This window comes from Falco peregrinus, chromosome 8, assembly GCF_023634155.1.
Source record: "Falco peregrinus isolate bFalPer1 chromosome 8, bFalPer1.pri, whole genome shotgun sequence".
Lineage (NCBI taxonomy): Eukaryota > Metazoa > Chordata > Aves > Falconiformes > Falconidae > Falco > Falco peregrinus.
The window spans coordinates 26,010,441-26,030,419 of record NC_073728.1 but is presented as its reverse complement, the minus strand read 5'-3'; the positions used below and the strand labels follow the sequence as shown (position 1 = coordinate 26,030,419).

At 64.4% G+C, this 19,979-nt stretch overlaps 2 protein-coding genes across 4 annotated transcripts; both read right to left on the bottom strand.

Moving 5' to 3' along the window:
- Positions 1–29: 29 nt before the first annotated feature.
- On the bottom strand, positions 30–11,956 carry PTPRN (protein tyrosine phosphatase receptor type N). Of its 3 annotated transcripts, none has more exons than XM_027782339.2 (23): positions 11,789–11,955; positions 9,998–10,048; positions 9,705–9,818; positions 9,386–9,491; positions 9,053–9,251; positions 8,548–8,872; positions 8,224–8,340; positions 8,018–8,097; positions 7,655–7,941; positions 7,073–7,159; positions 6,843–6,922; positions 6,538–6,602; positions 3,897–4,109; positions 3,573–3,782; positions 3,347–3,494; positions 3,114–3,187; positions 2,750–2,827; positions 2,497–2,616; positions 2,222–2,388; positions 1,090–1,143; positions 909–973; positions 732–805; positions 30–637 (listed from the first exon to the last, which is right to left on the bottom strand). In XM_027782339.2, the coding sequence occupies exons 1-23, from the start codon at positions 11,889–11,891 to the stop codon at positions 566–568; spliced, it is 2,889 nt and encodes a 962-aa protein (XP_027638140.1). In that variant the 5' UTR covers positions 11,892–11,955; the 3' UTR covers positions 30–565. The 3 variants fall into 3 exon arrangements, with proteins under 3 accessions (XP_027638140.1, XP_027638142.1, XP_027638141.1); XM_027782341.2 differs by having other exon boundaries at positions 8,548–8,707; XM_027782340.2 differs by lacking the exon at positions 7,073–7,159 and having other exon boundaries at positions 11,789–11,956.
- Positions 11,957–12,755: 799 nt separating this feature from the next.
- Positions 12,756–17,995, bottom strand: DNPEP (aspartyl aminopeptidase). Its single transcript, XM_055813066.1, has 15 exons — positions 17,950–17,995; positions 17,739–17,826; positions 17,572–17,660; positions 17,348–17,461; positions 16,933–17,058; positions 16,688–16,818; positions 16,230–16,314; positions 15,646–15,753; positions 15,333–15,410; positions 14,899–14,982; positions 14,457–14,617; positions 14,263–14,302; positions 13,784–13,885; positions 13,271–13,438; positions 12,756–12,874 (listed from the first exon to the last, which is right to left on the bottom strand). Exons 1-15 carry the CDS (start codon positions 17,953–17,955, stop codon positions 12,824–12,826), a joined length of 1,431 nt encoding a protein of 476 aa, XP_055669041.1. The 5' UTR covers positions 17,956–17,995; the 3' UTR covers positions 12,756–12,823.
- Positions 17,996–19,979: the final 1,984 nt, after the last annotated feature.

Genomic DNA, 19,979 nt, shown 5'->3' with positions numbered 1-19,979 from the left:
CCCCATACGTACACAGTCAGAGGCCAGGCCTAGCTGCAGCTGCACGAACGTGACACGAGAACTTTATTCACATCAAGATACAAAATTATATTTCTCTAGAAATTTATCTTCTGCTTGAGTGATGAGGCAGGGAGCACACGGAAGGGACCTGGGCCTGCACCAGGCCCCCCTGCACCCCAGTGCTCCCCCCAACCGTGGGGGACCCCTGCCCGCTCCTGCCCCCTCCCCTCCATGGGCACTGGGAAGGAGCTGACACGGGACCGGCTGGGGGGCCCTACAGCCAGCTCCCAGCTTCAGCACCTGGTCCCCTCCTCCGCAAGGGTAGGGGACACAAGCCCAGTTCCCTCTGCAGTGGCAGCAGGGGCAATAGGCTGTCATGCCCTGCACGCAGAGGGGCTGAGCCCTGTGTCCCTGGGGAGAGGGGCAGGGGGGGCTGGGGCAGGGGGACAGAGCCAGCAGCACAGACAGCATTTTACAGGGAGAGCAGCCCTATGAGCAGGGCAAGGAGAGCGCGAGAAGCCGGGGGTGGGTATGGGAGAAGAAGAGAGGGGAGAGCTTGCTGCCATCACTGCGGCAGTGCCTTCAGGATGGCATTCACTTCCTCAGCCACAGCTGTCAGCGCGAACTCAAACTGGTCCTGGGGGAGCAGAGGAGGGGGGCATGAGCATCCCCACCAGCCTGGCCGTGGGCTGTGCACGCTAAGGGAGGGGATCCCCAGACTGGGGAGGTACCTTTGTCTGCACCATGCCAGGCCGCTGGTCTCGGATGTGCTCCAGCGTAGCAGCTATGTCTATCTCCTTCACCCCTGGGGCAGAGGGGGAGAAGGATGCTAGCAGGGGGCTCCCCAGGCCGAGCACCTGGCCCTGCGCCCCCTCAGCAGAGCAGAAGCAGCACTGCCCTGCACCTACCTTTGGCCATTCGGTTCAGGACCATGTCAACAAGGATGTATGTCCCGGTCCTGCCTGCACCATCGCTGCAAGACACAGATGCTTGGACCAGGGGGACTGATGCCAGGGACCAGTCCTGACCAGCAGATCCCAGCCTTGCAGCCGCCCCCCAGCCCATTCCCCCCTCCCTCCCTGGCAGTACCTGCAGTGCACAATAATAGGGCAGGAGCGACCCCGGTAGCACTTGTTCACTTTCCTGCAAGGACAAGAGGGAGCAGGTCAGTGTCTTGCCATGTCAGGGACACAACCGTGCTAGGTAGGTGCCTCTTGCTGTGCAGAGTCAGAGAGAGGGCAGTGGGCACCCCATGATGTGCCCCTGGAGATGTGGTGCAAGACTCCTCCTGCCTCCCCAGCGGTACCGGGCATGGGATAGGGCTGGGACAGGGAGAGGAGCCCAGCTCCTTGGGTGCCCAGCCCAGGGTGGGGAGCAGTGTCGGGACCCCCAAGGGAGCAGCTCTGGTCCGGTGGGGCGTGAAGCTGGGGCCAGGCGCCGGCAGGGCTCCCGGCATGCTCCATGCAGCAGGCACGGCTGCCAACGATCACTTTTGTGACTATGCAACTGGAGCCAGATTACTAGCTGCAAATCACAAAAATGACGCCGGCAGCTGCGAGAGAGAGACAGAGACAGACAGAGAGACAGAGAGAGAATGAGCAGGGCAGAGAGGAGGGCAACGTGCTCAGGGATCCCCCGCTGCCCTAAGCGGGGTCTCTGGCCCCATATGGCCTGGGGACAGTGACTGGCCAGTCCCTGGCAGGAGCCCACCGCCACCCAGAGTCCCCGAGACCCCAGCAGGCACTGCCTGCAAAGCTCCTGGGAGCAGTCCCAGCCCCACAGCCCTCTCCCCAGGCTAGCCAGGGACCCACCACTGGCTGAAGGGCACAGGGAGCAGCTGGTCACAGCTATCCAAGGCTGGCTCCGGGGGTTTCTTCTTGCACCCATGGCTGGGGAGAGGGCCAGGCAGCGCTGTCCCCCATACCAGCTCCATGGAAGAGCACTTTCCTACCCTGCCCATGAAGGCTAGAGAGCCCTGGTAACTTCAGCTGGATGTTTCTTGCCCACCACGCTCTGCCGAGCCTCATCCCAAGCTGGCCAGAACCCGGTTCTTCCGCTCCTCCCCATGCACGGTGCACAGCAGTCCCCTGCCCCCCCCGCCGGCCCATGCCACAGCCCTGACCCTCATCACACCAGCAGCGATGTCCTCACCCATCAGTCCCCAGCAGCAGGGACCACCGCCAGCTCCCCGGGGCTGGCAGGGCACCAGGTGGGCCCTCACCTGCGGAAGTCGAGGAGGGGTCGGGTGGTGGTGGGGATGCCCTCGGCCGGCCAGCTAAGGAAGTGGAACTGCGTCAGCGTGCGGGTCTCCTGCGACTGCACATTCTTCAGGTAGAAGCTGCGCACCAGGAAATCCTCACACCAGATGTGCTCCGACACCAGGTTCACCTGCCCAAGAGAGGCAGCCCGTGGGCGTCAGTGCTGGGCAGGGGGACTGTGCCCAGGGAAACAGGGACTGGAGGATGCTCCTTGCCCCAGGCTACCAGCCACACTTGCCTCATAGATGTGGTAGAGAGAAGAGCCTTCGTCAGGCCAGTAGCGGTCACACTGCTTGACGCTGTCCTCAGCCAGCGGGCTCAGCATGACGATGACAGTGCAGCCGTGCTCCCACACCATCTGCAGGCAAGGCATGGGGGGTGTCACCGCTGAGTGACAGCCCAGGCAGGAGGGCAGCTGAGCCGCTGTGACCCATCTGGTGGGCAGCACCCAGAGGGACCTCGCTGGGCTGACACAGCCAGGTGACGCTCACCTGCCAGAAGTCAGCAATAGTGTGGGACAGCGGCCCCTGCGTGGCGATGTACGCTGGCATCCGTGGGTCATGCTCAATCTGGAGCAGGAAAGGGGGTGTCAGACTGCATGCTCTTCGGCCAGGGGTCAGTGACGCTGGGAGGAGTGAGGGGATACTGCAGGGCGATGGGAGGGCTGGGGAGGGAGCTTCACATGCCACAGCCAGGAGGGAAATGGGTTTTAACCACATCTGAGCAATGGGGCCCGCACATTGCTCACATCCGTAGCCCTCAGGGATGCTAACTCAGTCCAGCTCCACCCCAGAGCCTGGGCTGAGCATATCAGAGAGCGAGGTGGCAGGGCAGAATCCCTCAGTGACCACTCACGATCGGACTGGCGTTGATAAAGTCACTGCGGGATGGGTTGCTCTCAGCTTTCAGCTTGATCCGCACGTGGTCATCTGGGAAATGGAGACCAGAGGATGTTGTAAGTGCCTGGGGCATCTGGGGGCAAACCCAAGCTGCAGCCTGCTGTGGCTCCAAGCATCCCTGTGCCCCACACCTCCCTCCTGCCACAGCCCTGGGAGCGGTTCCTGAGGCAGGGTGACTAGGATGCTCACAGGGCACATAGTCAGGGTTGCGGTTCTTCTTCAAGTTGGCTTCACTCTGGGCAATGGAGCAGACGCTGGGCTCAGCCTGGTAGGCACAGAGAGCCTGCCACTCCTTGGCCAGCCGATCCCGGTTGCGGAGGTGGTCCTCCATATAGGCCTAGGGGTAGAGGGGCAGGGGTCAGCCCAGCACATGGGGAACAAAGAGGGAGGCTGCCACCTTGCCAGGCCAGCTCACCAGGATCATGTGTCCAGTGGAGATGTCCATGTTGGACTGGACGGGCTCCTCACACCAGGAAGGTGTGCTGCTGTGGGAGCTGGGGCTGGGCTGCGGGGCATCACTGAACTGGGATGAGACGCTGCTGACTCGTGAGGTCTCTGCTGGTGCTGCTGGTGCCTCGGCACGGCCGAAGAGAGACTTGGAAGCCATGTGCTGGCGGCACAGCTCCTGGGGGATCCCAGGAAGAGCCCTGTCCCTTGGCCACAGTGATGCTGTAGGGCAGCTCTGTGCACCCCGAGTGGTGCTGCATCCCACAGGATCCCACATCCCGCAGGGTCCTACCTGGTACTCGAAGGTGGTGTCAGCAGCACCCTCAGGCCCCAGGGCAGCCAGGCGCTCCTTCTCCCGCTGCTTGGCATGGCGCCGGAGGCAGAAGGCTGCGGAGGCTGCAATGGCAATGCCTGCTACGCATGCCAGTGTGATGAAGGTCAGCAGCACTGAGTGGAAGCCTTCCCCGAAGCGGGACGGGCGTGAGTAGGCAGCAGCCTCATTTCGCTGGGGACACAGCCAAGCAGGGGTTAGCAGTGGGGTATCTGCATGGGGCGGAGATGGCTGGGGGAGGGTGTGTGTGTGCAGACAGGGACCCCATTCTGCACCACATTTGGGGCTGTTGGGGGTTAAAACAGAGAAAGGGCACTTGGTGCTGCACTGATGCTCCCAGTACCCTCAGCTGGGCTGAGCTGGCGTCTGTCACTGGGGTGAGGTATGGTGCACCCACTAGCATGTCGCACGGGACATTGATCACACTGGTGTCCCTGGGACTGCAAGAGGAGCAGAACCTGGCCAAGTCCAGGCAGCAGCAGCCTGGTGCTCCCCTGCTCCCAGCACCCAGGGCTGCCCACCTCCAGGGCAGGCAGTAGCTGCATGGAACTTGGGTTCAGTGAGCTCCTGCCCAGCTGGAGATCAACAAAGGCCAGATTCAGCCCAAAGGGTTAATGGCAAAGGATGGGCCACTGCAGTGCTGGGTCCGGGACAGCTATTGCTGCTCTCAAGGGACTCACTTAAATGGGGCTGGCTCTCCCCTGTAGCCACTGCTCCACAGCAGAACACAAGGGATGTGGTGGCATTGCCAGAGGTCTGGTGGCCTCCCAGCTGCAATGGCTGAAGGACAGGTCCTCCTCATCACTCTCCTCAGCTGGGATACAGAGCAGCCCCTGCCACCTTGCAAGTAGTGCCTCCAGGGCTCCCTCCCTCCAGCTGATGGGGGACAGCCCAATCCACACCAGTCCCATGCTGGGATGGTGCTGAGCCCTTGCTGGATGAGACACACACACACACACACACCGCCCCAAGGCTGAGACCCCCCAGGGCCTTGTCCCAGAGCCACCGGTGATCGGTGATGCTGCCATGTCCCCACCTATGGCCAGGTCCTGGGGCAGCACAGGGATGCTGGGGCACCACCAAATACCCCGTGCCCAATGAGGTGCCAGAGCCCAGCATTACCTCACTGCCACGGCCTCCCATTGGCTACGAGCCTGATGAGGTTACCGAGGGAACACTGCATCAGCGTCACCTACGCCATCATCATCATCACCCGGGGATGCCCTGCCCCAGGGGTCCCTGCTGCCGCCTGCACCCCAGCCTTGCCAGCCCCAGCGGCCAGTGTGACTGTCACCAGGGCCCAGCCCTGCAGCCAGGGGTGCCCACCAGGGCCAGCACCCCCCAGCTCCCCAGGGCACCCAAGCAGGAGCAGCCCTGCAGCCCCTGGAGGTGTCAGAAGGTCTGGCGATGTCAGCAGGGCTGGGAGAACAGAAGGGACCTGCCCCCTGCCCGGAGCCCTGCTGTCCCTGTGCTGTCCCTACGTTCCTCCTTCCCCTCCTTCCCCAAATCTTGCACTAGCTCCATCAAGTTCAAAGCCTAGGGTGGGTACTGAAGGAAAAACATAAGCTGGTCTCGACTGGGGAGTTCTGTGCAGAAGAGGGCTTGCAAAGCTGCCTCAGCCTCCTCTGAGCTCCAGCTCTGTCATCTCTGCCATCTCTCCAGCTCCTGCCCCTTGCCACATCAAAAGGCATTGCCATAGCGACGCTCCACATGTTGCTGATGGAGACAGGTTGTCTCGGTGGCCAGGCCACCCCTTCTCCATGGCCTCCTCGTTCTCCAAGGTCCCCCTTTCCTTCCTCCCTGCCCATGGCTACGGCCACAGGGCAAGAGGGTGGGAAACAGGGACCCTGGGTCAGAGACGTGCTGCACCACTTCCCCTCCCCAGACCGCAAACCCGGGAGCCAAGCTCTGTATGCCATCTCCAGCCCCTGCTCCCCCCGCAGGAGATTGTTCCCGGGGGTCCCCAGAGAAGCATGGGGAGGAGGTGGCCCTCTCTGAGCAGATGGCTCCTGCTCCATCCCTGCCTTCAGCTGTTTTGCCATTCTCTGGGGGCACGATGGCATTTTGCCTGCCTAGCCACAGTCTCTGGGGTGCTCTAGGCACAGCTCAACACTGGGGTGCGGGCGTCGCAGCTAAGATGGGGTACACAGGCTGGAGAGAAGTGAGGGTAAAGATGAGCCCTGCAGGGTTCAGCCTGTAGCCCCCTGGTCTGGGATGGAGGAGAGGAAAGCTTCTGGGAGACACTCCCAAACTGCCTTCGAACCCTGTGGAGCTTTTGTTTTGGGAAGAGCAGAGTGCCCTGGGAGAGCAGGCAGCTGGGCAGCATCATGCTGCCGGGTGGAAGGGGGTCACACAGGAGCAGTCCTGCTCCAGCCTGTCCCAGATAAGCCTGAGTCTGTCTCCAAGACAGCAGCCCAAACACTGCCCAGAGCCCTCTGCTTCTCAGCTGCCACACAGACCCACAGGGGCAGCTCACTCATGAAGACCCCTGCGCCCCGGAGCTGGGGCACAGCACGCTTCCCGGCTCATACCCGGTGGCAGCACCCCCACTGCCCTGTCCCCGGCTGCCCCAGCCCTGAGGGATAGGCATGCTCACTCCTACCTCTCCCACTCCTGTTTGCATGATCTTCAGGCCCAGCTCTGCTTCTAACTCTGCCTTCACTTGCTCTGTGGATGGAGAGGAGATGGTCAGAGGAGCGCTTCCCCTCCACCCAAGAGACCCTCCCAGAGACAGAGCCAATGGATACCCCTGACAGCTGCCCACCCCACACCAGCTTCCCAGTTCAGCCAAAGGCACTGGGATCTATGGTGGGAGCCTTGCCTTCCCTGTCCCTGGGAAGCAGCACCCCACAACTGGCAGGGGGGCATAAGAGGGGAGCAGGCCTGGGAGACCCTTGTCCAACTCACCAGCCTGGCTGGCCACGTCTGCCAGCGAGAGGTTCTGGGGGTTCTGCCGGATGCGGAAGGTGAGTGCAGGGCCCACAACACTGCCAGGGAGTGAGGGGACACCGTGTGAGACCAGGAAGCACAGACACCCCCATCCCCACCACAGCCCAGTCCCTCCAGAACTCCTGCCCAGGGTGGCTGTGCACAGCCAGGGCTGTGGCAGCAGCACCCCACGACCCCACTCCCCTCACCTGATGTTGATGAAGCTGGCCGTGGAGAGGTGGAGGTGCTTGGCGAGGAGCTCCAGCAGCCGCACACCAGCGGCCAGCCCCAGGGGCCTGCAGGGACAGTGGCTGGGTGAGGAGTGGGTGGTGGGTGAGGAGGGAGCCCATGCTCGCCGTGGCTGGGGAAGGGGAACAGGCAGGCTCAGGGAGTCCCACACATGCAGCAAGGGCTGTGCTGGCTGCAGGGGTGTCAGGATAGGCAGAAGGGAAGAGCATGGGAGGTGGTGGTGGTGGTGATGATGGGAGTGAGCTAACCCCGTCGTTGCACATGAGCATGCGGAGGCAGTTGTGCATGCACACTTGACTGAGCCCATCCCAGCCTCCTGTCCTGCAGCAACAAGCTCTGGTCTTAGTGTGAGCTGAGAGACGAAGGCTTTAGGATGGGACAAGGGCTGCAGGTTAAGAAGAGATGGAGGAGCTGACCCTACCGGAGACCTGACCCTACCAGAGGCTCAAACAGGCTCAGCCGAACACGTGGAGCTGCTGCAGCTGGCAGGATACAGACCCTTCCCACATGCACAGCCCCTTGCCCAGCCCCTGGGCTCTCACTTCTGGTCTGTGACGATGTAGCCATACTCGACTGGTGGCCGCATGCCCTGCTGCGCTCCACTGTCCTTTGCTTCTGTGTAGCTCTTCTTCTCCACCGTGATCGACTTCCCAGGGCTGAGCGCATTCCCACTGTGTCCCTGCTGCGGCTCGGCCCAGGGGGCTGGCGAGGACGCTGCCCTGCCCCTCAGCCTGTCCTCTGGGGAGCTGCTGGCTGGGACTTTGAGGGGAGGCACTGTGGAGGAAGGGGGCACTGGCTCCTCTCCGTGCTGCATATCCCCTTCGGTCACCTGGAGGGAGGGAAAGGGAGGAGCTGAGACGTCTGACGGAAGCCCTCGGGCGCTGCCCCTTTTCCCCCCATCCCACCTGTGGCGCGGCACCTCCTCCAGCACCACCCTGCTGCAAACCCACCCGTTTCGCTGTTGGCACTTCGGGGCCAGCAACACCTGGGAAGGAGACAGACAGAGGTCCTGCAGCACTCACCTCAAGAGGCAACAACCCCTACCCCTAAACAGCATGTTGGCACCCACCACTGCCAGTCCCTCCCTGCCCCATTCCTGTGTCCTGCTCACCAGAGCTCTGGAGTAGCTGGAGGAGGGTGGAGAGGCTGCTCAGCTGCTGGGTGCTCAGCTCTGGCAGCCCCAGGCCATAGCTGGCCAGGAGGGAGGCCAGTCTCTTCAGAGCAGCATCTGCAAGAGAGGGAAGCATCAGGTCAGGTGCTTGGCATCCACACAGGGACCACGGGCCAGGGATGCAGCAGTCAGGACAGGTGGGCAAGGGGGATATGCTGCCCGTGGGTGTGAAGCCAAAGAGGAGGGAGAGTCTGAGCCATGAGGAATGTGGCTGTGGGGACAGGATAGGTATGAGGGTTGGTGCCTGGCTGGAGGACATGGTACCCGTCTGTGCAGGGGGTGGCTGGGCGGCCAGAGGTGCTGGCTGCTCCCTCTCCTCCATGTCCATGTAGTCACTGGGGAGCCGCAAGCTGTGTTGGAGCCTGGTGCTGGCAGGGTCTGGGTGACTGGCTTTCTCTCTGGGCAGGGAAAGCATGCCCAAGTCCTGGAAGAGATGCCCCCCATCCGTTCCTGGCTGCCTGCCATAGGAGGACACAGGTCCAGCCCCAAAAAGGGCCTGGGCAGGGACCCGGCCCAGCAGCGAGGAGGTCTCGGGGCTCCGCCTGGCTGAACTGCTGGGGAGCTGGTGAGTGCCGTCCTGGTAGCCAAACTGCAACCAAAACACAGAGCTGCCATGGTCAAGCGCCACAGGGCCCCTGCCACCCCATGGCAGGGCACCCCAGAGCCAGGGGACACCCCAGAACCGGCAGGAGGGTGCTGGGAGCGCAGCAGCCCCTTGCCTGTTTCTACCTTTCCACTTGGGAGAAGGGGACTTGCCCCCATGGTTTACCTTGTGGTAAGAGTAAGGGTTGAGCAGAGCCTCTTCATAGCCCAGCTGGGGTGGGGAGGGCAGCAGGAGGTGCTCCAGGTACCGCTGCACCAGTGGGGAGGGCAGCAGTGGTGGGGGCTGCTCCAGATGCTGAGCCACTGGCAAGCTGCGGTCTGCAGGGAGTGGGGGTCTCCGGGGGGAGCCACGGAGGGACAGGAACCTCAGAGGCAAACAGCGTTGGGGTGACTCACCTGGGTAAAGGGGAGGTCCCCCCTCCAAAACCTCATTTGGGGGATGAAGCCCTTGTCACCCTGCTGGGCTCTGCCCGCAGGCTGGTGGCTGGTGCTGCCCTACCTGTCCCTGGCCGCCAGCTCCAGCGAGGGTGGAGGGTGGAGGCGGGGGATGCGCTCCATCTCCTGCGAGATCACATACTGGGTGATGCCATCCTGCCAAGAGAGCCCTGCCACAGGAGAGGGCTGTGAGAGACAGAGACAGCCTGGGGACCACAGAGCAAGCAGATGGGAGGCCACCCTGCTGTCCAGGCGCTGTGTCCCATGGCCTGGGTTTGGCCCCACTCATCCCAGAATCAGCTGGACCCCAGGCAGCCCTAGCGCCACTAGGCAATGCAGTCCCCACCAGGCCGCAGTAACTCCCCCTATGCTCCCTCCTTCACCTTGTGCCATGAGATGCCGCAAGACATCCTGCAGGCGCTGGAGCACGGGAGAGGTGACCTGGAAGTAGGGTCTGTCCTGCACGGAGCCCACCTGGCACTGTCCAAAGAGCCCATCTGCAAGAGGGGAGGTGGCACAGCCAGATGAATGAACACCCTAGGGTGAGGGTTTCTGGGCACAGCCCCACTTTTCTCCTTCCATGCCCCCCTGCATTGCACCCCAGAAAGGCAGCCCTGTACCCTCCACACTCCCTTGGGAAAACAGAAGGATCCCTGCACCCCTGCTAGCCACTTACCCTGCACGCACACCTCCTGGGGGGAGCACAGCCTCCGGTCAAACAGGCAGCCTGGGACAGACAGACAGAAAGACCAGTCAGGACAGCATCCAAGGGGGGCTCCAACGGGGTTTGCTCATCACAAGCTGTCTGGGGACACCCACTCTCCAGGAAAGTGCTGTAGCAGTGCAACGTGGTGATGGGGGGAAAGGGGGGGGGGGGGGCACAAGCTGATAACCAAGAGCAGGGCCTCAGTGTCAGCCTTCCCCCCCCCCCCCCCAGAAGCCAAGATTTGAGCTGTGTACAGAGCCTGTCTCTGGCTCTAGGGAGCAGGAGGAGGTCTGGAGCTTTTTGGGGTGCTAACAGTTAGGAAGGAAAGACTGAGCAGACAGAGACCTGCAGGACTGCATCTGTTGCCCTCACACATGTAGCACTACAAGGCAGGGACACAGCCCTGCACCCTATGACACCAGGGACCCACTCTCCCTGCAAGAGGGACCCCCAAAGCATGCAGAGGAGGGTGGGGCTGGGGGTGTGGGGGGTGTGTGTCTCTCCACGTCCTTCGGGGGGCAGCACTTAGCCAGGGGGCGGCTTCCCCCTTCCTCTCCCCCCCCCCCCCCCCCCCCTCGGTCCAAGACCGTCAGCAGCGAGACGGCAGCAGGCGATGACTCAGCCCCGGATGGCAAGGAAGGAACGAGAAAACAACCGGGGGGAGGGGAGGGAGGGGCCCGCCGAGCCCGCCGCGGGGAAATCCGGCAAGTGGGGATGGGGGTCCCCGAACCCGGGCACCCACGGGCCAGCTCGCCCCAAGGCGGGGGCCGACGCAGGAGCGGGGCACAGGACACCGCTGCCGAGGGGCGACTCCCGGGGGGCGGCGGGAGCGGGGGCCGGGCCGGGCCGGCGGGGCCGGGCCGGCGCTGTCCGCGGTGCTGAAGCGGCTCCGTCGCCTCCTGCCGGGATGCCCCACACTCCGCCGGGCGGGGCGGCGGCCCCGGGAGCTCCCCCGGGCAGGACGGGGCTCGCCAGCAACCGCTCCGACACCAACCTCGCCCGCCTGCTCCCGGGAGACGGCGGGGCACCCGCGGTGCGGCCGGACCCGTCCCGGCGCTCCCGGGCCCGCCGGAGGACGAGGGACGCAGCACCCCCAGGCGCCCCGTAGTGAGTCAGCGGCCGCCGGGGCCGTGCCCTACGGTGAGGGGGGGCGCGCGGGAGGGGAGGGGGTGGGGAGGCTGCAGCCCTGCTACCGGCAGCGGCACACGGGCACCCAAGAGCCCCGGGCAGGGGCCGCACGGGCCGAGCTGGAGAAGAGCAAGTACACCAGCCCGCTCTCGTGTCCTGGCCCGAGCCACGCTTACCGGTGGAGGGCGGCTAAAGGGCGCCGGGGTCTCGGGGGGAGCCGGCTCTCAGGGCCGCTGCCCGAGGCTCCCCATCCCTGCGGCAGCCCCAGGCACCCGCTCTGCCCCGGGCAGGGTCTCTAAGCGAGCACCGCCCTGCTCCCGTCCCGTCCAGCCGGCCCCGGGGGGGACAGCAACGCTCCAGTCTAAGGGGCGCCCTGGGGCCAGCACCACCACCGGCCCGGCAGCCACAGGAGAGCGGCGCCCCCCGGTGCCAGTGACGCACTCACGGTGCCGCTACCAGGCTGCCCACTCCTGCTCTCCGGCGGGGTCCAGGCCTGCCGCTGCGCGCCGTGACAGCACCCACGGCAGCGGCAACAGCACCAGCCGCGGAGCTCCCTGCCCCGCCGCTCCCGGGAAGCGCCCCCCGGCCCCTGCGCTGCCCGGGGCGCCGCCCTACCCGGGGTCCCGGTCTCACCATGCGCGGCGGTGACGGTAGCGGAGGCACCTCCGTCCCGCAACAGCCCGCGGCCGGCCAGGAGGAGGAGGCAGAGGAGCGCCCGGAGGAGCCGCCGCCCCATGCTCCGCTCACGGCCGCACCATGGCGCACCCGCCGGCCGCGCCCCCGCTGCCGCCGCCAACCCGCACCCCGCCGCGCCGCGCGCCCCGCCCACCGCTGCCTCCCCGCCAATGGCACGCGGCCCACCGCTGCTGCGCCACGCCCCCCGGCGCCGCAGCCACTCAGAGAGCCGCGCTGCTCTCCCCTGGACGTGAGGCTCACGCCCCCCTGTTATCGAGCGGGGCCAATTACGTCGCGCCCCGGGGGGAAGACGGCCGACTACGGCGCCAATCGCAACCTCCCTGGAGGCGAGCCACGCCTCCCGGGGGTGTGCCATTGCGCCCGCGGCGCCTCCGCCAATCACCGCCTGCCTCTTCCCAGCCTTACGGCCCCACTGGCTCCCGCGCGGACCACGCCCATCAAAAGAGCCCAATGAGCGGCGAGCACCGGGCCACGCCTTCATACCCCCGCCCGGCGGCAGCGCCCCGGGCTGGGCGGGAGGGGGGCGGGCAGCCCCGACCCCCAGCCGCTGCGGGCAGGGCCCACCCCGGCCCCGGGGAGCACCGAGCGGCTGCAGCTTCGGGGCTGGCAGCACCCACGGCAGGGCAGGCTCAGCCCTCCCCTTGCTCTCCTGGGGCTGTAGGCAGCCCCAGCGCTGCTGGAGGCAGGAGACATCCTCCCCTGGGCTTCCCCTGGGGCAGGCTGATCCTGTTCTGGTGTTAGCTGGGACCCCCCACGCAATGCGACTCTGAGGGGGCCGCTGTGGGTGGGTGAACAAGTCCCACTCCTGGCCCCAGGGCAGAGAAAAGGCGGGAGCCACAGGAGGCCCCAGGGGACCCAGGTCCGTCAGCCCCACCCGCTACTGAACTCATGGACCACTCGCTGGTGAGACTGAGACAGAGATGCTTTAATGGCCCCAGGGCCGAGCCCACAGCCTCAGCCTCCCCGCTGCACTCAGTCGACCACCAGGCTGCTGCTGATCGCCGGCAGGAGCTCGAAGAAGCCCTGGAACAAGAGAGGCCATCAGGGTGGGGCAGGGGGCCAGGCAGCGGGGGCTGGCAGTGGCTCCCTGTTGGGTTACGTGCATGCGGCGTGCATGCGGCGTCATAGGAGCTACTCGCAGAGAGCAGGACCGCGTCGCCATAGTAACCCATCACTGACTCAAGGCTAGTGCCAGTTGCCATAGGAACCATTTGGGGATGGCAGTCACCAGGGAAGGCTGGGATGCGAGGGGGCACCTCCCGAAGCAGCCAGTACTAGCGCTGCTCCAGAGGGGTAGGGAGCCCAGTGGGGTGGCTGGGCTTGGCCCCAAGGTGGGGGTTGGATGGGGACATGAGGATGCAGGAGATGCAGAGCAGCAGGGAGGGGGCTTCGCACAGGATGGGGGAACATGGGGCTCACCTTGAAGAGAGTGATGCTCTGGAGTACCCCTGAGGTACAGCACATCTCCCGGATGGAGTGCATGGCCAGCTGAGGGCAGCCGATGTCCAGCACACGCAGCCCCAGGCGGGAGGCCAGGATGGGGCCGATGGTGGTGCCACAGGGTGTGTCGTTGCGCACCATGAACTCCTGCATGGGGACACAGCCTCAGCAGCTCCCCACGCTGCCCCACAGCCTCCCACATGGGCCCCCAAGCCTGAAGGGAAGCAACCTGGGACAAGAAAGCAGCACCACCCCCAAGCCAGGGTGCAAAATCCTCCAGAGATGGGACACGCTCAGACCAGGCCCCCCTCTCCGGTTCCCAAGCCCGCTCCCCAAGGCAGCCCTGGAGCAGCAGGCAGCGCAGACCCCGGCAGGGACAGACACAGTAACTGAGGGGTGGGCGTCTGGCACAGGCCCCCTCTCCTGAGCCCAGGGGCAGGGCTGTGGCCCAAGCTGGTAACGTTCACAGAGGGCTCGCCCAGCTCTGCTCACCTGCAGAGGGACGCCCACGCGGGCGGCGATGTCCCGGATGACTGCTTCAGTGACAGCTGTGGAGGCATAGCGCTGGTTGCTGTTCACTTTGATGACGGGGCCCTGCAAAGGGAAGGCACCAGTCGGTGGCTCTGGAAAACACACATGTCCAGGCACTGCTGTCTCACCCCAACCCATCAGTCCATTCTCCCCTCCCTGGGTGATCCGTGGGGATGGGGACAGCCCTGCCACAAGGACAGCCCCAGCTCAGAGCAAGGAAGGGCACCAGGACCAATGCTGTGGTTCCAGGTGATTAACACCAGATGTGTGGCACAGCCAAACAGTGCTGCAGGGCAAATGTCTCCCATTTGAGCACTGTTAAGCTGCACCCCGTGACTGTTCTCCAGGGAGGAGCTGGAGGACGGTGCCCGTCCACAGCATTTCATAGCACTGCAGGACAGACAGGCAGTGCCCAGCCCAGAACAAAGGGCTTCCCTCACCTTGTGGAAGGCCGGACGATGATTCTCCTCATGCTTGTCCCTGCAAAAGAGAATCAGGAGTTTCATGCTACAGCCCTCCCTCCCTGCTGCAACAAGGACTGTCCTGTCTGTACTCCCTAGGGAATGACAGGGATAGGTCCCCCCAGCCAGCAGAGCAGACTGCTCTGGCCTGTGACACTTCTCAGACTACTCACACATAGTTAGGGTGCACAGCGTGGGCCATATCAGCACTGATCATGTAGGACTTTGCCACGGCCTCCTCAAAGGCTGTCAGGTTTTGCGGTGATGCTGAGATCCGGCGCAGCACCAGCTCCGTCAGCAAGGACTCTGCACCTTGCGCACTCTCTGACCCCACCTGCCAAGGACCACCATCAGTAACAGCCCATGTGCCATAACCCCTGGCACCACAGGGGCCAGCCGAGTGACAGGATGCTCCCCAAAGCCTGCAGAGCGGCTTCCAACCACACCAGTGCTTCCCACCCCCTGCCTGAGCCATGCTCCACAGAGGGGTAAGCAAAATCCCCCTTGCCCTACTGGGACCTGGGATTTGTCTCCTGCTAGGCAGGGCTCAGGGAGAGCAAAGCACATAGAGCCCCTCCCTGTGCCAGCTACTCCACAGCTGTGCCCCTCACTCACCTCCTCGTTGTCGTAGAGTGCGATGAGACGGACATTGGGCTCCTGGGAGAGGGAGGAGGGCGCTGCACATGAGTCAATCAAGGCCTGCAGGGTCAGAGGAGAAAAGACACCAGCTTGAGTGGTTCCCATCCTGGGAAGGTCAGCACTGAGCTGTCATGAACTTCCCCAGGAGAGCTCAAAGCACCAAGGAAGGGAGCTGTGGACACACACATTGCCCAGTGACAGCCAGAGTCACCCCTGGAAGCTGCTGGAAACCCCACACACCTAGCAAAGGGGCAGCCCCCATCCAGCCCCAGATCTTCAAACAAGCGATCCACCCCACAGGAACAGGCCTCCCTGCAGAGCCTTGGCTCAGCCCACAGCCCTGCTAAGCTGAGCAGAGGTGTGTGGGGGCCATACCGCTGCTTCCAGGCTCCTTTGCCCCTTCAACTCACCTGCAGGGCGCAGTAGCAGCTGTGCAGGTTGTCCAGGCGTGGGGAGAAGATGAACTCATCGAAGGCACCGCCCAGCATCTGCAGGCAGAGAGCCAGGGAGAGCAAGGCACAGGCTCTGGGTCACCAAAAAGCACCTGCCACTGGGTCCCCATTCCAGTTCCCTCACCTCTGCCCCTCAGGAGCTGCCTCCTCTAATTCCACTCAGCTCCTAGCCCTGGCACGCCCCAGGCAGAGGAAGCGTGCCGGGTAAAACCTGTGCAGTGCCAGCCCACAGGCTGCGTGCGGGCACAGGGACACTCCTGCCCTTACTCACCGCTGGCTGTGTATCCGCCAGGCATAGTTCCAGCTCCACAATCTGCTCTGGTTTCACCCCCAGCTGGGGGCAGAGCAGAGAAAGCAGGACAGGGCTGTGCCGCTCTGTCTGGGAAGAAAGCAGAGCGGCGGGCAGAGCAGGCAGTGGATGGCAGGGGAAACTCCTTTCCCCTGGCAGAGCCGTCCCACACCCCACTCACATTGGCATAGTCCTCCCTCCTACTAACACATCCTGTGTTCATGGCTCCACTTTGCACAGGACAGCAGGGTCGTTTACAGGGTGCAGCGAGGGGCTCTCTGCCCCCTCTTCAATCCCCCCTCCCTGCCCTGTCTCCCCAAGGAGGCTGTGACAGCTTTAGGGAGGTTGCACCCCCTTCTATATGATGGCTACAGACCAGGGCGGGAACAGAGAGATGGCTGAGCAGACACATTGTGTACACAGCTCTGGGGCAGAGTGGAAGGTTACTATCAGTTCACAAGAAGGGGAAAAGGAACCTGCTGGCAGGTCCCTGAGGACTGGAAATCAAAGTCGACAAGTGTGAGGTCCTAGCAATTGCTCCTGGTAGTCCTTGTTACCTGGCTCACCTGGGCTGCAGAGTTGCAAGGTGTGGCCTCCATAAGCACTTCCTTTTCCAGCTCCTCCTGCACAACAGTGGCCAGAATGGGAACCCTGTGGGGAGGTGATGCCATTAGCTCCCAGGGTTTTGGTCACTTCTCTTGCTTGGGTTACATGCAACCAACCCTTCCTGGGGTGCCTGCCTTGCTCCTCCAGGGAGCAACTGCTGTGTCAAATGGAGCAAGGACACACATCATTTCAAGCACAGATCTATCGTGCCACCTCAGGACACCCCAGTGTCCTGTCCCAAGTCCCAAGCTTAGAAGCATCTCCTGGGAGGGCTCTATGGGGCTAAGAAAAGCCATTGCAGACCTCTCCACTGTGATGAGCAGCTGGCAAAGGGAGAGAGCTGAGGCTGGGCACCACTCCAGCTGGGTCCCAGCCCTCCTGAGGGCTGGCCAGGGGTCGGGGACAAGCCAGGCCTTACAGGTGGTGCTCGGTGTTGGGCCCAAAGTTCTCATTGATGCTGCGCTGCAGATGGATGGCCAGGTGGGGAATGCGGAGGATGGGCCGCTCCACATGTACCAGGCGCTGCTCCAGGCGCCCGGTGGCTGGGTCCTGAAACACAAGACTGCTGGGGCCAAGCCTGCAGGGCTGAGACATTGCAGTAGGTCCCACTCTGGGTGAGGGTCATGGACCCAGAGCTAGGGGCAAACAGCTCGCCCAGCTCACCTTTATAATCACCCTCCCGGCCACGGTGAGGTCACGGTCAAACCAGGTGTTCCAGATGCCCCCTCCATAGGTCTCCACGCCGACCTGCACTGTGCCCACCTGCCCCCGTTTAGAGCGTCGCTTCACCTGGGTGAGAGCAGAGGTGTTACCACTGGCACTTACCCAGGGGTAACCAGCGGGGACTGGGCTGAGCCCGCCAGCGCAGGGCACAGCGAGGTGCTCTGCAGGACAGGGCACGCAGAGGCGATAACAGCAGGTGGGCCAGCGCTGGGGGTCTGCATGGGCTGCTCTGGGCAGCGGACGGGGAGGCGCAGGCAGCCGCAGTGCTGTGGGGCACAGGGGGAGCCAGGGCAGTTTTTCATTGTGGAGAGAAACTGGGGGGCGCCGGGGGAAGGCCCCAGCCAAGCGGCCTTACCCTGAGGCAGGGGCTGTCGGTGTGGGCCCCCAGCAGGCTGAACCCATTCCCGGGCTGGAACTGGCCACCAACGGCGAAGGCGATGAGGGTGGAGTAGTTCCTGGTGACAAAGTACTGCGGGCAGAGGGCAGGGGTGAGGGGTCAAGGGTGAGGGCTCAAAGGACCCGGGTGAGGGGTCAAGGGTGAGGGCTGCCCGCTGCCCGCCGCCCCCCGGCCGGGCCCACCTTCTGCGCCGGCCGCACCTCCCAGTGCTCCGTCTCCTTCAGCTCCTGGAAGCCGGCCTGCAGCAGCCGGCTGCGGCACTCTGCCACCACTGCGGGGGGAGAGCCGTCAGGGGGCCGCACCGAGGGGAAGGGAAGGGGAAGGGGAAGGGGGTCTGGCGGCTCCTCACCGTGGTAGGGCGAGGGGCTCCGGTTCACGAACTTCACCAGCTCCTGCGCCGCCGCCTGCGCGGCCTGCTTCGAGCCCTGCGCCGCCACCTGCGGGCACCGCCGTCATGGGACAGCGCCGGGACTCCCCCCCCACCCCAGGCCGTGACCCCCGGGGGCCCGGGGACCCCCCCCAACCCCGGCAGAGCCCGCCCCGCGCCGCCCGCCCGGTACCTGCATGGCCGCCGCCGCCGCCCCGCCCCGCCGCTCCGCCCGGCGCGCCCCCTGCTGGCGCGGAGGAATGCGCTCGGGCGGCCCGGGAGCAGCACCCGCACCCTGCGGCCCGCAATCCGCACCCTAGCACCCTGCACTCTGCAAATCCGCACTCTGCAAATCCACACCCTGCAACCCGCACCAGGTACCCTGCACCTACACTCTGCAAATCCACACCCTGCAACCCTCACCAGGTACCCTGCACCCTGCACCTGCACCCTGCAAATCCACACCCTGCAACCCACACCAGGTACTCTGCACTCTGCACCTCGCACCCTGCACCCATCACCACGCAATGCACACCCTGTACCCTGGTACGGAGCCAGACAAACCCAGAGCCTGCCAAAGTCAGCACAGAGCTGGGGGGGACTGGGTGGGTGGAAGCCGGACCCAGCCAGGACGGGCTGGGGTGGGTGCCAAGGGGCAGGGACTGGCTCCCCAGGGATGGTCACCCGGTGCCACCCCGGGATGCCCTGATTCCGGGCACCAGGTGAGTAGGGGCTGCCCTGAAACAGGGTCTGACCTGCATGCGGCTGTCCCTGCACTGCCCAGGGGTGCAAGTGCACGGGAACACACACGCTTCCCAAAGGCTGGGTGGTTTTGAGGCAAGTCACTGGTGTAAGCCAAGCTGCAGCCTGCCACCCACCCCACCCCACCCCACCCCACCGCTGCTCCCCTGCCTTGGCACTGCCCAGCCCTCACACAAAACAAGGCACAAGCCCTTGGTGTCATGTTGAGGACTGATGTCCCAGAGCAACAGCAAAGCACAAGAGTGCTGGGAGTTGGCATGGTGGCAGGGCAGTACCCCAGTTGGCTGCCAGCCCCCGCAGGAGTGCAGCCTGGGCACACTGAGGAGATGGTACCCCTGGGCCTCACATGGATTGGGGTGGCTCCTGCCCTTGGCTGGGTCCCCTGCATGGGCTGGGTGCGGCAGTGGGGTTTTGGGTTTCCATCTGTGTTTATGCATCGTTTCCCAGCAGGATCCTGTGTCTTCCCAGCAATGGGTGTGTGGCCTTAGGAGGGACATAGTAGCCTGTGAGTGCTGCATGGGGACCAGGTACTTGGTGCCAACCAGATTCCCAGCTCCTGGGTCACCAGTGTGGATACGCTGTTAGTTGGAGATGCTGCCCGTGTCCTCGGGACTGGAAACTGGCAGTCCTGGTGACCCTGACCCTGGGACCTGTTGTGTTGGGAGCTCGTGACAGCTCTGGATTTATGCTCCCAGCCCCCAGCACCTGCCTCTCCCCCCTGCAAAAGGAAACAAGCACCCCCACCACCTGGCACCCCACAACCAGACAGCTGGAGGGTCTCCATGTCAACCACAGAAAAACACAGGGCCAGTGCCCCAATGAAACGGGAGTAGGCTGGAAGCAGGTGCCCAGCACCCTGGGCTGGAGCTGGGCTACATTTGCCCCCTGCCCGGCACCCTCCTGCTGAAGGGATGTGGGTGCCGAACAGCCACTGCCCTGTTCCTCCTGCCAGCATCAGGGCCGGGTGCTGCTGGCTGGTCCCCAGGCCATGCCTGGGGGATGTCTGGGGACAATTGCAGCGTGGGTGACTGGAGCCTACGGCCCCCACAGCTAGTGGGTACCTGGTGGACATGGATGCCCAGGGCAGATGGGTCCCAGGGTGGGTGGGTGTGCAGGAGCAGGGGGTGACCAGAGCTGGGGTGGCCGGGGCAGGGGGTGAGTGGCAGGGCCGGGTGTGGCCCTTGCCCAGCCCTGCAGGCTCAAAGCAAAGGGCAGTGCCTTGGCATGCCGCAGCTATTCCTGGAGCAGCGGGGCTTCCAGAAAAAGCTCCTGCTGGCTATTTCCGGGTGGGCTCTGAATCACCCCTGGCTGGATGCCAGGGGCTGTACAACACCTGCCGTGGCTGCCCCCCACCCTGTCACCACGCTCCTGGGAAGGCACAGCTCCTGTTCCCGTCCCTCTCTGCCCCACAGACCCCCTGGTGCAGCAGGGAGCCCTCCAAACTGGCACCAGCTCCTCCTT